The 15,151-nt window shown below is 41.5% G+C and overlaps 1 protein-coding gene across 1 annotated transcript in view; it reads left to right on the top strand.

The window, feature by feature from the left end:
• The window catches only part of LOC135491035 (uncharacterized), a 45,820-nt gene extending 30,712 nt beyond the window's left edge, over positions 1–15,108 (top strand). The window contains exons 2-4 of the mRNA XM_064776671.1: positions 6,488–6,664; positions 8,861–9,828; positions 12,647–15,108. Coding sequence (XP_064632741.1) covers positions 6,490–6,664; positions 8,861–9,792 — 1,107 coding nt within the window. The 5' untranslated portion in view covers positions 6,488–6,489 and the 3' untranslated portion in view covers positions 9,793–9,828; positions 12,647–15,108. The remainder of the gene's footprint in view (positions 1–6,487; positions 6,665–8,860; positions 9,829–12,646) is intronic.
• The last annotated feature ends 43 nt before the right edge of the window (positions 15,109–15,151 follow it).

Raw genomic sequence — 15,151 nt, 5'->3', positions numbered from 1 at the left:
ATTTTGTATGCAAAGACTGTACATAGATTTTGAAGAATAACTTTTTTTGAGATTTTCAGCCAACCCCAGCTTTTGTGAGCAAAATCACCAGATTTCAAACATCCAGCTGAAATAACTATCAAACAGGCTATCGCGGAAGCATCGCTGGGCGTCTAAGTATGAACTACTAGCCTTGGCCATGAAACCACCAAAAGGTTAATTCGGCACAGAGCTTTGAATTCAACGGCCCAACACAGAGCTTCCCTCTGATGGTCCCGTGGCAAACTACTTTGAATAACATGCTGTCACCTTGTGGCGCAATTATGAACTACATTTCATAACAAAAGTCAGGACACTGCCTGAAGTTGTACATGTCGTGAAAGCAGCCGGTGATATCACTCAACTGAATGTTGATCATATTTCGTGTGAATACCCGTAAACAAACAGATCTTGTAGACCCTGTCATTCAAATTCCTTTTAGGCACATAAACACGTCGTTTGCCGTATTACTCTATCAATTAATTAGTATCGCATGCAATTAGCATTATATTTCCCATGTGTTCGCTGAATGTCCGAATTTATGCTGAGTAAACATATTTCATTATTGATACCGCTTTATTGTGGTTATCATTGTTCGTGACTTATTTTTTGTGGAAGGAGCTTCAAAGCTGACCAAGTCTGTCAGAAAAAGCATAAGCAGCTTTTCATAACCTTTTTTTATACAAGCCAGGCTATCATCACCAAATAGAAAGGTCATGCAATTGACACAGGTGAAATTGTTGAAGTCCGAACAAAATGGAAAAAAAATTATGTTTAAAAAAGTAAACTTTTTCATTTTGTTTAGTGGCAAGCTTAAATTAATCTAACTGAATTAAAAGTTAAATTTGCTAAACTTTTTAACTTGACTGAACCAATTTTGGCAACCATCGCCATACAACTTTGTTTGAAAGATTATAGCCAATCAAAATATCACACGTTGATGCTTCTCTCCCGATGCTAGTTACAACCATCCGACCACATTCGATACAGTCCGTGGTTAATGGGTTTTTTCTTTTAGTTTTTTCACTTCATTTGATTTACTTCACCGATGTTTCGCGCTAAAGCATTCCAATTGTTTCGTCTTGGCGAATTAGAAAATTCAACAACAATTAAAACCCAATTTATTTCCCATTAAATTGGAGATTCGACAAAGTTGTCTATTCAAAGTTTTCGAATCAATCAAACAAATTACGTATTCGATAGAGTGGTCAAAATTTCGATTTTTTTTCATCATATTGACCATGCCATTGATATGTTTGAAAAGTTTAGCAAAGGAACTAGCTTCAACAACAAATTCTTGTTTTTCCCTCCGAAAGTTTTGAGGACAACAAGAATAATAAAAAGTCGTCTTTATCTATTCTTGGTAAAATAATCAGCAAGCAATTAAGCTGAGGAGTTGTTCATTTCGTACTGATGGACACACTTTACATTGACCATTTGTGTGATACAAATAGGGATTTTACCTGACATTTGTTTTCTGACAATGAATAAGCCTAGCTCGAGGAGACATGACTTAGACTTGAACTAACATAACCAGGTTGCATTCTTTGCTGAAGGCAAAATGTTGCATTTGTAGCGTAACATTAACGACGTGCGTAATGAATGGCATATATGGTTAATAATTCTTGGACTGTTGCAGATTCTTCAACGGAGATTAACTTGAATAGGTGACGCAAATGGATCCATTTTGGCTGGGTTTATCAGAAAGGGTCAATCACTGCGCCAGCTCCTAATAACCGCAACATATTTTTTTTTAAATACTTGGCGTCATGTTGGTCTAAAGGCCCTACGGAGTACTCCATTTACGGAGTAATGTGTTTGTGGTAACGGCAACAAAAGAATTCTCGAGATGAGTGTCGAAAAGAAATAAAGAACCTCAAATCCTCAAGACTTTCGATTTGGCCAATCAGTTCACCTGTGCAGTCTTTATAATTGAAAATTCAGGCGTGGGACTCCCGGTCTATTTTTTCTTAAGAAAAGTTGTGATTAGGCGAACCCAGGAGTTCACCGGAAAGCAGACTGTTCGAGAGACTTAAATTTTCCGAAGACTGCCTTCTCATACTGTGATTTCCTTTTGTAAATAACCTCCCCACACAATCAATACATTTCAGTTTTTATACCCGACCAGATGGTTTTTGATACAGACGACGCAAGATGTTGCACACCTGAAGCAATTTACTCAAATCGATTCCAACAAAGATGGCCACAGATGGCCCAGTATAAAAAGAGGATCTGCGGTGAAACGTACGAAGTTCTTTTAATTTAGGACCTCAGACAACATTTGTTTTTGATGAGTTTAATTAGGATTAAATTAGCAAAAGAAATCGACTTGGAAAGGATTAGACAAGGAGGCTTTTTTACCTCAGATTTGAGCAATGCAGTCCATCATTGTCGTAGGTAACCGACTGTACAAGTATATTCAAGACAACACGAGCATCATCATGCTACAGTAAGCATCATCTGCTAATCTTTTACGACATCTTAGCTAACACCAAAGGTGTGAGTCCGAGACAAGACGGGATGGAGTGTACAAAGTACCACTCCTCCTAGACAGGGGTCATCTCAAAATTTCAAGAAACCTCAAAAGATGAGACGGTGTCATCATCGGCTGAGAGACCATCATCGGTCATTTCAATTCCCATTTTACTTTTTGCCGCCCTGGCTCGTCCCACTTGCACGTACATCGTAGCTGCTGATCGGAGCAAATTCAAGTGGCTTTTCGGGTTTTTAGGAGAGGCAGGGATCGAATAGAGGAATGAAATGATTTAATCTTTTGTATCTTCAACATATTTTGAGATGGTCCCTTACAAGCTATTCTGGCCGCGCATGGCCGAGTTTTACCTAATTAGATGATCGATGATTTCATTGTCTGGTTATTGTTGCAAAGAATTACGAGGAAGATACACGCGGCGTCGGAAGGATTTCATGATGATAATAGATGATCAAGTGAAATGGAATCAAGAGTCATGAACAAACGGTTACAAAGCCTTTACCGTGTCCGCCTGTACGGCGTTATGAAATAAAACGGAATCCGCTGATGATGGAGGGGGATCTAGATAAGGTAACACGGTACAGTTATACTCTGTCGACGACATTAAGCGGGTCGAGGTGCGTCTGTAATACCAACTGTGGACTAAAGAGTACCATGCGATTTAAATAACACATATCTATGGGGCTATTTTGAGTAGTTCATTCTTCTTCAGTCTATACTTAGTAACACGTAGACCTATCATAGGTAAATTAGGCCTTTGTACATGCACTTCTAAGCCGGCTTACGCGGTTTTACATCACCTCGTGATATATATGCTAGCGCAAATTTGGAACTCTTAATTGAAAGTACATGTACTCCGAACGCTTGAAGATGTGCGTTTTTTGCGCAAAAATATACATGCATATCCGGCACAGGTCGATGTAATTTGGTGGGTTACCGTGAAGCAGCGCCGCACTGACGCGAGTTGATTGGCGGGTGATAGCTGGATCGGGCTACTGTGTCGGTCGATTGAGGACCTTTGCCTGACCGGTAACGCTTGTGTTGCAACGCGTTAGATGCCGACTGAAATCGAGATACCCATGTCAGGCACGCGCCCGAGACCGTATCAAAGCCTTTAAAGTACACACCGATTCATCAACCGAACAGCAAAAGTCATAACTTAGTTTGTAAAAATGCCAGAACAGTTGATGAACAATTAATCACGTAATGACAGCCATCTCTCGCGGGAATTCACGAGACCATTTATCGCCTGCTTCAAATTGAACTTTCCTTTCAATCCAAAGCGATTGTGACATTAATCGATTCTAATTAATTAGAAAGGACGGGGATTTTTTCACAATGGGTAGCGAAAATTAATATTGAAACAGTCTCCCCGGGCATTGTATTCGAAAGCGATTGGGCCTTAATGTTATTTTGATCAAATGGTAATTAGATTTCCAAGCGTGAGAAGGGCTAATTCATTGAAAGAAACAATTTGGCGTAATCTTCGCCTGTGGTACTCGGCTTTCTTCGTTAAAGTCCGAAAAGTGGAGAGTACAGTTACGAACTTTGGCATTGACAGGCAGCAGCGCTGGCGACAATTCTGCGGAAAATCGAAGGAAGCTGGCATTCACACTGTAAAACGGCAAGAACGGGTGCAACCCATTAAAGGAGGCTTCGATCCGCCACGCTATATTATAGTGGGGCGGGCCAGGCCGGTCTGTTGAAGCCCCAATGCAACTTTACCCACAGCTTTTCTTCCAGGACTAGACTTGCATATACATGTACATGGAGGATTCACAAGTCGATAGATGAGCCTAATGGTATTGCATTGGGACAGCCAAACTAAACGCTTTACACTGCCTTATTGGCCATTCCAGATTGTAGGCCAATTCACGCCAGAGTTAGTTCTCGAACGTCAATCAATTTTCACAAAAATATAGTTCGAAGACCTCGCACATTTTGATTGACTGCCTCAATCGTATCGTAAGGAAATCCATAAAGGCTCTACGATTATGATAGTTGTCAGAATGTGGCCAAGTGCACGGAGGACACGGCATTGTCAGTGTCGGGTGCTGTGGGCCTTGAAACGTGTTGTGTGTTCATCCAATCAAACCGATACACCTCTCAAATGATAGGCTGTGGCTATCCGTACGTGACGGTCACGATGTTCCCACGCGGGCTACCGGGAATCTTGCAGTAGAATTGTGGTAGTGCCAACTGGCAAAGCCGAGGATGCAATCCACATTTTAGCTGCCTCCCATTTTCTAAACCGTATCATCGCCATTTCCGGGTCAACTTCTTAAGTGTTGTATTAAAGACCTGCAGATCTGCCTTGATCGACCATGTTATTATTTTACTCGTGCTTGTATATCTCGATCGACGCCGAGTCAAAATGGACGCAGGTTCCACCCCGGAAGTCATCAAGATTGGCGCCTACTTGACATTCGCAGCCGCGAAATTTCTATTCATCTCATCACCAACCACCTCTCTTACGGTTTAAATAGATCATAAGATACGTGAAGAGTTTATCGTACGCAGTGGAGCGAAAGTTTCTCTATTAGTTCTGTTAATTAGATGAGAAATGGCCAAGAGCAACGATTGTGGTCGACCAATGACCCAGTGCGCCCAACACGACTTCCGCAAATGGCCGCTGTCCTATTATTATTGCACTAAGCGACATCACATGACTGTTCGTGCAGCGTAAAAATCGCATGCGCCACAAAAGGCTGATGCCGTCAAGTGGCGATCGAGAATTTCTCGATTTTTGATGAGTTCGTCTGGCGGAAGATGAGAGGAGGTGTCTTGAATTAGTTCGTCGGCTGAACAATTAATTAGATGTATAGATAATCACTGTCTTGCTTCCGTTTGGTTGGTGTGTTCTCACTCTCCTGGTGTGTTCAAGAGGCTTTTGAACGATCATCAGGGCCGACTTATGCCACACCCTGTACACACGTACTGCTAAGCTCAATTTCTTTCATGGACTATCGTCAAATACATAATATTATAACGATAGACACTGCTATTAAACATATCATGTACATGTACATTGATCCCGAAACACTAACCCGGCTAATTGTGGGAGGTCATGACTTTCAATAATACTTGCGGCCTATTGCTGGTCATTTTTCGTTTTAGATAAGGGGGGGGCTAACTTTCTTCTTTTACTTCAGTACATTTCATTTTTGAGATGGTCCCTCTAGTTTGACTCGCAGCTTCTCACTTCCTGGTTGTACGGTTATGCGCATCACCGATGACGACTCCTACTCCGTCATCAACTTGTAGAGTTCATTCGAGCCGACCATCGGAGTCTTAAATATTCATTGTAACATGCAAAGCCGTGGCCAGGAACGATCCCTCATTGCACCAACCTAGACCAATCAAAAGCTCATTTTCGAACTATCATTCTCCTCGCACCGTTGAATGATAAATTAGATATTGTGGTCCACTTAGTTTACCTTTCTTGAATACTAAGATGGCTGACAGATATTCTGTGGTTTCTTCGTTAGTGGTCGATTTGAGAGTTTGATATGAACACATCAACAAAAGTACCCCCCCCCCCCCATGTCTTCTAAACTATCCAAACCCGCAACCACTCTCAACGAATTCAACATCATGGTGATCTGAAGCTTGTGTGAAATGAAAATGTCACTTTATTTCACGCAAGGTCCATATCGCCATAGCCTGGCTATTAGAAGGGAAGAAAGTCTCCAACCTAACATGAAAAACCTCTGTGGCTCAACGGTTAGAATGCTGGACTTTCGTTCTGGTGTTCACGGGTTCGACTCCCCGTGTATCCATAAAATTTTCTTCTCTTCATTTCTCGTCATTTACTTTTATTCATTCATGTACAGATAGTATTATTAGTATCATAAGCTGCCTACCACAGAGAACTGCATGTCAACAATGACCCCATATTCGAGGACAGAGATCTTTACCAGCAAACACATCTCATTGCCAAATTTTATTCTAAAAACATTGCCCTTCTTCTCCTTACAGTCATGAGTCCCAGTTACAAGACGATGGTCCTCCTGGCCATCGTGTTACTGCAAGTTGCCATGGTAACCGTAGCTGACGACGAACCCGCCACCGGAAATGACGCAACGGAACTGGAAGACGCCCTCCTCCAGGACTACGTGACTGATATGGCTCACGCCAATGCCATCAGTGCAGATGGTGAGTATTGGGGAAAAAAGGGAAAATTTACTCCGCTACAGGGTAGGGTGTTGGTGACGGCCATGTTACCAGGTTACCATAAACAGCACGTGCGAGAATGATCTGCATGATAGCGATCCTACAGTACAATTAACAGTACAACAAACTTAAACAGTACTGCTCAAGGGTTTCCTAAGATAACGCAAATTATGTAAATTACTTGTATAAGTCTGTCTATTGATACCTTTATGTCGTTGTAAAATTCAGTTGCCTGTGAAAAGGGGATTAGGCCTGTAGCAAAATGACCAAAAAGTATTTTCGCATACCATCTTTCACCACAAATCTCGGACGCCATTTTGGTTTCTCGCCTTTGTAACAGCAGAGTCTTTCAAATGATTGATTTTCAAAGACTCTGGTAACAGAGAGATAATACAGAGTGAACCCAAAACTGGTCCGAGATGAAGTGCCAAGATACCCGGCCTTCAGAACCTGAAACCTGAAAGAAAATAAAGAAACAGCTAGTACTCACGGTAGCTTTCATCTGGTCCGAGTCTCAAGATAACGACGGTTATATTCGACATGGCATCGTTGGTAGCTTCAAGTTGAAGTCGTTGCCATTTCGTATGACCGAAACATTCGTGTTGGACGCGATAGATTACTTAGAAAAGCAATTGCGGAAGCAGTACGTGTATGAAGGGTTGACCATAGCTACCGCAACTTTGTCGGGAACTTCAACCTGAAATCCTAAAGCAATCAAAACTCCTTCAAAACATAGTGAATGCTTATTTCAAGGGATGTGTTCTTTGTTTTCGAGAGAACAGCCTCCCATGATTTAAATGAGCATTCGATTCATTTGGAAAGAGTTCTGATGTCTTTTGGATTTGGAGGTCTAGCCAAAATGGCGGTACCTTTGGTCAACCCTTGAAGTTATTCAGCTCTGTCAAAAAACGCACCTTGCCCTGTAAATGATGCCCTCACGAGAACAGGGCCTAGTGGGTACGATTCGGGTGCGGTACTTAATCCATCTAGTTAGTTAGGCAATCCATGTCACTTGAAATACCTTTCTCAGCCAGCCGAAAAGTGGCAATTGATCACAGGTAATTGAAGATCAAAACTTCACTTGATGCGTGTTGTTAGTTGGGGTGGAGTTTCGATCTTCATCTACCTGTGAATTGATTGGACCTGTTGCGTCATATGTTTTTGGACATACCGGTTATACACGCGTGTACTTTCTCAACATTCACTAAGAATGCATTGTGTCGATGTATTGTCAGATGGGGACGAGAGACCCCTATTGGCGACTTCATGTAACTTCTGACCTACTGGCTCCTGCCTATAGACACCCTTTAATATCTGAATGGCTACTTTCTCTAAAAACTGGTGTATAAAGCCTAACTTATGGAACGATAGATCTAATTCCTAAAATTATATATAGTTTACCAGTTTACGTCAATCGAATTACAGAAACCCATGAAGACGGTCAATATCTAATTAGTTTAAACACGTGGTGATAAATGAGTCTTCTTAGACTATGGACAAGTTGATCTCGTCAATCTTTGAGGAGAAAAATCTCATGTTGAAACGTGTTGTAGGCTATTTTTCAAAAAATCGAAAATGGCGTTTTTGTGACTCATTTGAGGGTCACGGAGATGAAATATAGCCAAAAACGAGGTCGTTTTTTGAAAACACACCTTCCCACTTCATCACTTTGATTGTTTTCCTTTCAGTTCTTTGACTATGAAGTTGTATTAAAGGGACAATAATGGCATTAGACTTAATTGGTTGAAAGTTAGTACTAAAAACTGCCACCAGGCACCACTGCCTATACCTATACATGTATACAGCACTTTTGTGAGGTGGTTCTGGAAATATGTTGCATTTTTCAAGCAGGTCTACTGGTACAGTGCCGTCCACATTTATGCAGTGGGTTATTTTTTCTATGAATTTGGTGGGGAGAGTTTGCGGTTCTGCTGGAAGCCGTTTGCCTGAAGAAGAAAAAAAGTTCGTGCGCTCTGCTTGTCCCTTTAATTACATACTTGTAACGTTTTCTCAAGGGTGTCTCACGGGAAGATCTGGATCGTGTTGTGTGAATTGTACAAGAGATATATAAGATCAGGAGAATGTAAAGTGAAAATAATGTCGTTATGATGCTTACACTGGAGTGTTTATTTTAAATGATCGTTTAATGTTCAATGTTAACTACTTTTGACATTGCAGGCCAAAAAAGGTTTCATATGAATGTCCCAGAAAAGAAATTTGACTTCAATATACCAGAAAAGAAGTTCCACATGAATGTTCCAGAAAAGAAATTCCACATGAACGTCCCAGAAAAGAAATTCCACATGAATGTCCCAGAGAAGAAGTTCCACATGAATGTTCCAGAAAAGAAATTCCACATGAACGTCCCAGAAAAGAAATTTCACATGAATGTCCCAGAGAAGAAGTTTGACTTCAACATCCCAGAAAAGAAGTTCCACATGAATGTCCCAGAGAAGAAGTTTGACTTCAACATCCCAGAAAAGAAGTTCCACATGAATGTCCCAGAGAAGAAGTTTGACTTCAACATCCCAGAAAAGAAGTTCCACATGAATGTCCCAGAGAAGAAGTTCCACATGAATGTCCCAGAGAAGAAGTTTCACATGAACGTCCCAGAGAAGAAGTTTGACTTCAACATCCCAGAAAAGAAGTTCCACATGAATGTCCCAGAGAAGAAGTTCCACATGAATGTCCCAGAGAAGAAGTTTCACATGAATGTCCCAGAGAAGAAGTTCCACATGAATGTCCCAGAAAAGCGATTTGACTTCAATATACCAGAGAAGAAGTTCCACATGAATGTCCCAGAGAAGAAGTTCCACATGAATGTCCCAGAGAAGAAGTTCGACTTCAACATTCCGGAGAAGCGATTCCACATGAATGTCCCAGAGAAGAAGTTCGATTTCAACATTCCGGAGAAGCGATTCCACATGAATGTCCCAGAGAAGAAGTTTGATTTCAACATTCCGGAGAAGCGATTCCACATGAATGTCCCAGAGAAGAAGTTTGATTTCAACATTCCGGAGAAACGTTTCCACATGAATGTCCCAGAACGCCGGTCACCTGAATTCGCATTCAACATTCCTGAACGCCGGCGACGTCAGGCTACCAGGTAGACACCAACAAAACGACCGATGACCGCCATTTTTAAGGTAACCGAGGTAACTCTTGGATGAGCTCCATCTATCGGCGGACTCCAGCCAGCTATCGCCATCTTGCTTCACACGTCTCGGATACAATTTCTCTTTCGCTCGATGCTATGCCTTCCTATGCCCGAAAGCCGCCCTGCCTTACTATATCACCGACCTTGAATCGGAGGCACTATGTCTCACAAAGCCCCCTCACGAACTCTATCGACCCATCCCCTGCCAATTTCTAATTTATAACACCCAGCCACTGCTATCTTTTCAGATATTATCACACGTTCATTTAGTCAATCATAAACTGTCAGCTCTCACAATGTAAATTCACTCTGTCCATTTTATATTCTTTATACTACATGTATGTCGTACACTAAATCAATGTTTTGATGTCGTTTCTACGAAAATCTGTACTTACCAATCTGCGTTAACCAATCTGCATTTACCACCTTTAACTAGTTTCTATAAGAATCTGTACATAGCATTTACCACCTTTAACTAGTTTCTATAAGAATCTGTACATAGCATTTACCACCTTTAACAAGTTTCTATAAGAATCTGTAGGTAGCATTTACCACCTTTAACTAGTTTCTATAAGAATCTGTACGTAGCATTTACCACTTTATTCCAGTTTCTATAAGAATCTGTACGTAGCATTTGCCACTTTATTCCAGTTTCTATAGGAATCTGTATTTGGTTTTTACCACCTTTAACCTGTTTTCTATAAGAATCTGTACTGAGCATTTACCACCTTATAAACTCGTTTATAATCTTACTTTCGCTCTATGTCACTCACGTTATAGATTTCTTTCAGCTCTACCAAGGCCGTTTTTAACTCTACTGAATCTTCGTTCATTATCTATCCACACAACACCTATCCTATGGGGTGTCCCAAAATGGTGTATATGGAGCAAAGAAAACCTCCAAAAGTATGGCTATTATTGCAAAGTTAAATAAAAAGATGGCCGCCACTGTCACGTGATGTTTTGGTCTGATGTCAGAGAACATGTGATTTTAACTACCAGTACATTAGAAACTGAATCAATACCTGTGGTATTGCGTTTTTCGCTGCCGATGCAGCCCGATTTCGGCATACATTTATTTTTGGGGAGGGCCGAGGCCGATAAGGTGTTTCAAATATGGAGGAGGAACTCTGATAATGATTAACCGAAATCTTTTTGGAACACGCCGTATAGTAATTCAGATAGAGACTATCTTTACCCTGTTAACCTCTAAAAGGCCCGATTCCACTATAGGAGTTTGACACGATCGACCGCGACGATTTGCCGCTTCACTTGATGTGTTTTCATTCAACATTTGCGGCGTCGCTGCGTCCGACGCGGTACAACACAAGTGGAATCAGGCCTAAAAATTCTTTATCTTCATTTTCAGCTGATTCGACGCATTACTAATACCTCTTTATCTATAGTTCTAAATATGTCATATTTCAGCTATTCTTTCACAATTCAGTATTCCTGCTAAAGCTTACCAGGTGAAGGACCACCGTAGAAGGAAGTACGGGGCGTCGATTAAAGGATGTTCAAAGGAGGAAAGAAAGAACAGCTGTGGGGTGGGGTGGGGAGGAGGTGCTCATGCTCTTCCTGCTGCCCTTCCTAGCCTACTCCCCTCGATGTTTATATCAGCTCGGGCCAAATGATTCGCCCCCGGCAGCTGTGTCCTTTCATCGATAGGCGTCCTTTAATCCGCTAACGTACGAACTTCTGCAGAGGTCCTTCGCCTGCTGATTTAACCCATCACACAATGGGTGATATGAATAAAGAGTAGTAAATGCTTTTATCTAAAACTCCATGTACATTTACACTTGGCCTTTCTGTACAAAATTGAAGTAAAAGCATTTGCTAGCCTTTATTCATATCACCCAATCTCTTCGCCTTACTATTTGAACTCGACGCTGTTTTAGCTATTTTAGAGCTATTTTAGTATTCATTAACCCTTCGATCTATAACACTATTAACGCTTTTTACCACAACATGCTGTAATCTCTCGTTTATTTTGTTTTACTGTTTACTTGATCATACTTTTGTATAGTGACATACTGGCGGTTGCAGGGACTACATGTTTCCTTTGATCTGTTTGATCTCACTGAATCGACATCTGTTGGATGGCGTTAACCTTTCGATGGTGTTTTTTTATAGAGAGACTAATACAGGTCGTTGTAAAATCTTTTAAGTATGAAATCGTCGGCTAATCGACCAGTTACTGCTTGACGACATGATATTGGAGATAACGACATTTTCGCGTGACACCGTACCGGAAACAGTTTAATAACGGTAATCAATATAATGGTAATACTGAGGGTATACTTCCGGTGTAAGGCATACAGTATAAAAAACAATGCAAGGCGAGGCATACTTGGACGTGATTATCAATAACTGCAAAAGACTCTCTGAGCCGTTGCTGTTGTTCATATTAATTTATTGTTTGGCAAACTAACGAAAATATGATAGAAAAACAGATGGACATGGTTTTATTTCTGCCACGATGAAAGGTCGCCTAATTTCATAACCTATCGTTAGGGAACAGATAAAATTTGAAACATTGGTATGTGCTACATCGCTCATCTTTGCAACCGAAAGGCAACTCCAATCAAGCCTGTAGATATCTTGGGAATACTCCTCATTTGAGCTCCTTCAATGCCATTTTGAGGCAAAAATCTGTATTAAAACTCAGCTGGCCCATCCAAACATCTAGCTCCGGCTCTGCACACGGTGTAATTCGGCGATTGACGAACCTGAACCATAGTGGTTTAATCGGCTGTGTAGGCACCGTGTTGGCGTTCACTAATTCTCTACTTTCATGTCCTTTTCAGACAGCCCACTAGACGTCCAAAGGAAAGTCAAAGACTACGCCAGCAAGCGCTTTAACAAATTCCTCGAAACCGAAAACCGATTGAACGGATATCTCGTCCCAGGAAAGCGCTTCAGTGAATTCCTAGGAGTAGGAAAGCGCTTTAGCGAGTTCCTGGCACCCGGCAAGCGCTTCAGCGAGTTTCTCGGAGTTGGGAAACGTGCATCTGATAAGAGGTTCAGCGAGTTTCTTCTACCAGGGAAACGTTTCAGTGAGTTCCTTGCACCAGGCAAGCGCTTTAGCGAATTCCTAGCACCTGGCAAGCGCTTCAGCGAGTTTCTCGGCGTAGGCAAAAGAACCCCGGAGAACGATAAGCGCTTCAGCGAATTTCTAGGAGTCGGCAAGCGGAACCCCGATAAAAAATTCAGTGAATTTCTCGCTCCCGGCAAGCGGTTCAGTGAATTTCTCGCCCCTGGTAAAAGATTCAGTGAATTTTTAGCGCCTGGTAAGAAGCGATCAACAAGCTAGACTATTTTGCTATGACTTTTGCACCTCCATAATTGACTTTGTGAAGATCGAGCGACGCCATGTTTGAGGTCTGTGACATGCATTTGACTTTCTGCGATAGACGACACGAAATCTGTTTTTGTTGGGACGAATCTCGATGCAACTCAATATATAATAGACTCCACGCTGGAATGACCCGCGGCCATGTCATATTTTTATTGCAGAGCTCAAGAGATGCAAGTTAACGCAAAATTTCAAATTCGCCTAACACATTCCTCAATGAGACATATCCCACCACATGTTTTGTTTGTAACGTGTCTTTCAGATAGATCTGGCCAAAGGTTTGAACTCTTGTCACTAAACTGTATAATTTTACACAGCCATGGGCAGCCGGTGTCGTAGTTGACCGGCTATAGTTGGCACCATGAAAGAGCATCGGTAAGGCCTACTCTAAGGATAACCCAGTAATGTACAACAGCACTATCTGTTGGTAAGTGAGATCTAGTCATATTCCCGAGTTCAACTACGTACCTTTGGCAAGAACAATATGAAAAACACTTTAAAAACGATTAACTTGGAACGGCTCGTCTTTTATTGCTTCATTTCATTAAAAAAATATGACCAATGACCAGACTTGTTCCAGTGTGCAGTCCTTCTTGACCAATCAGGTGCCTGTACTCAAGTCACTGAATTTGTCCTCTCCTCTGATTGGCTGTCGCTAGGAGACTGTTACTGTCTGAATCTATTGTGATTATGCATGCGTTGAAACACGATGGCTATCTTGAAGGTCTACTCCGTTGGTTTGAAAATTCAGCTTGAATTTGAATTTCCATTTCGTTGTTAAAGTACGTACAGAATAGGCCTATAGATTTTAACAATTCCGTTTCGTTGACGGATATACAATCTATGCTACAAGTGCCGTGTTTCAGCAAATTTGCTTGCATAACAATTGCACTACGGCAAAATCTATTACTGTTTACTCGAGTCACACAAAAATATGATGAGCACGGACGGTGTAGGCCTTTTATTCTGAATATTCGGTCAAAAGGCACAACGGCCATGAGAAAGAACGAAAGTGAACATATACCGAGTTCTACCAAGCAACACGGACCTGAAACTCGGCTTTCAAATCTTACCACCCCGATGAAGTATCTCGAGTGTTGTCAACGTCACTACCGGTTCTCCGTCTCCTTTTGTGGCATGGACGAATTAGGTTTTCCTGTACTCCTAAAAACGAATACCCGCGGCTCTGGATACGTTGCCAACATTTACTTCGAAAGCATTCCAACCCCTTCCCACCCTGATCCATATGAACGTCAGAGTTCCCAGTTAAGACACCCGGGGCAGTAATTTTGTGGCCTATTTATGAAATACCTCCCCATGAGGCCCATCCACTGCCTCTGGAGTCTACTCCAAGGACCACGTGTTCAGACTCGAGAAACAATTGACCATATTCCTCAAGTAGGACACTGAAAAATGCGCCGGAGAAGACGGTTTGGAGGCAGCTCTAATTGGTCAATATCAGACAGTTGTTAAATTACTTGAGGAAATGTTTAATTGGTATCTTTAATACAGAAATATGGACGAAGTAAATGATGGTCTTGATTCATCGACCGCAACTCGAATCTACGACATCTATTTTGTGATACCTGTTACCAGCAGTTAATTAAGAGGCAGCATTCATCTGACCTATACCTGCAGATTTGCAAATAGCAACACTGTCTATACTTACCTGTGATCAGACATTCAAATCAAGCAACGTCTATTTTACACATAATCTGGGGAGAACCAGGTTAATCTCTGTAAAGTAATACTATCCTTCATGGAGATGTACGGGGTGATAGGGCAGATGAATCCTGCCGCTAATTAACTGCTACTGTTACCCTCTTACCCATTGATACTCTGGAACTGATTGTTGACGCTATTGTACATTGTGTGGATAAAGACACGGAATAAATCTTTGGATTTGTAAAGTCACATTTTGGAGTCAGTTATTTTCTTCTGTTGCGACTGTGTAGAT

This window comes from Lineus longissimus, chromosome 7 (assembly GCF_910592395.1).
Source record: "Lineus longissimus chromosome 7, tnLinLong1.2, whole genome shotgun sequence".
NCBI classification, from domain to species: Eukaryota; Metazoa; Nemertea; class Pilidiophora; order Heteronemertea; family Lineidae; genus Lineus; species Lineus longissimus.
This window is presented reverse-complemented; position numbering and strand designations above follow the sequence as displayed.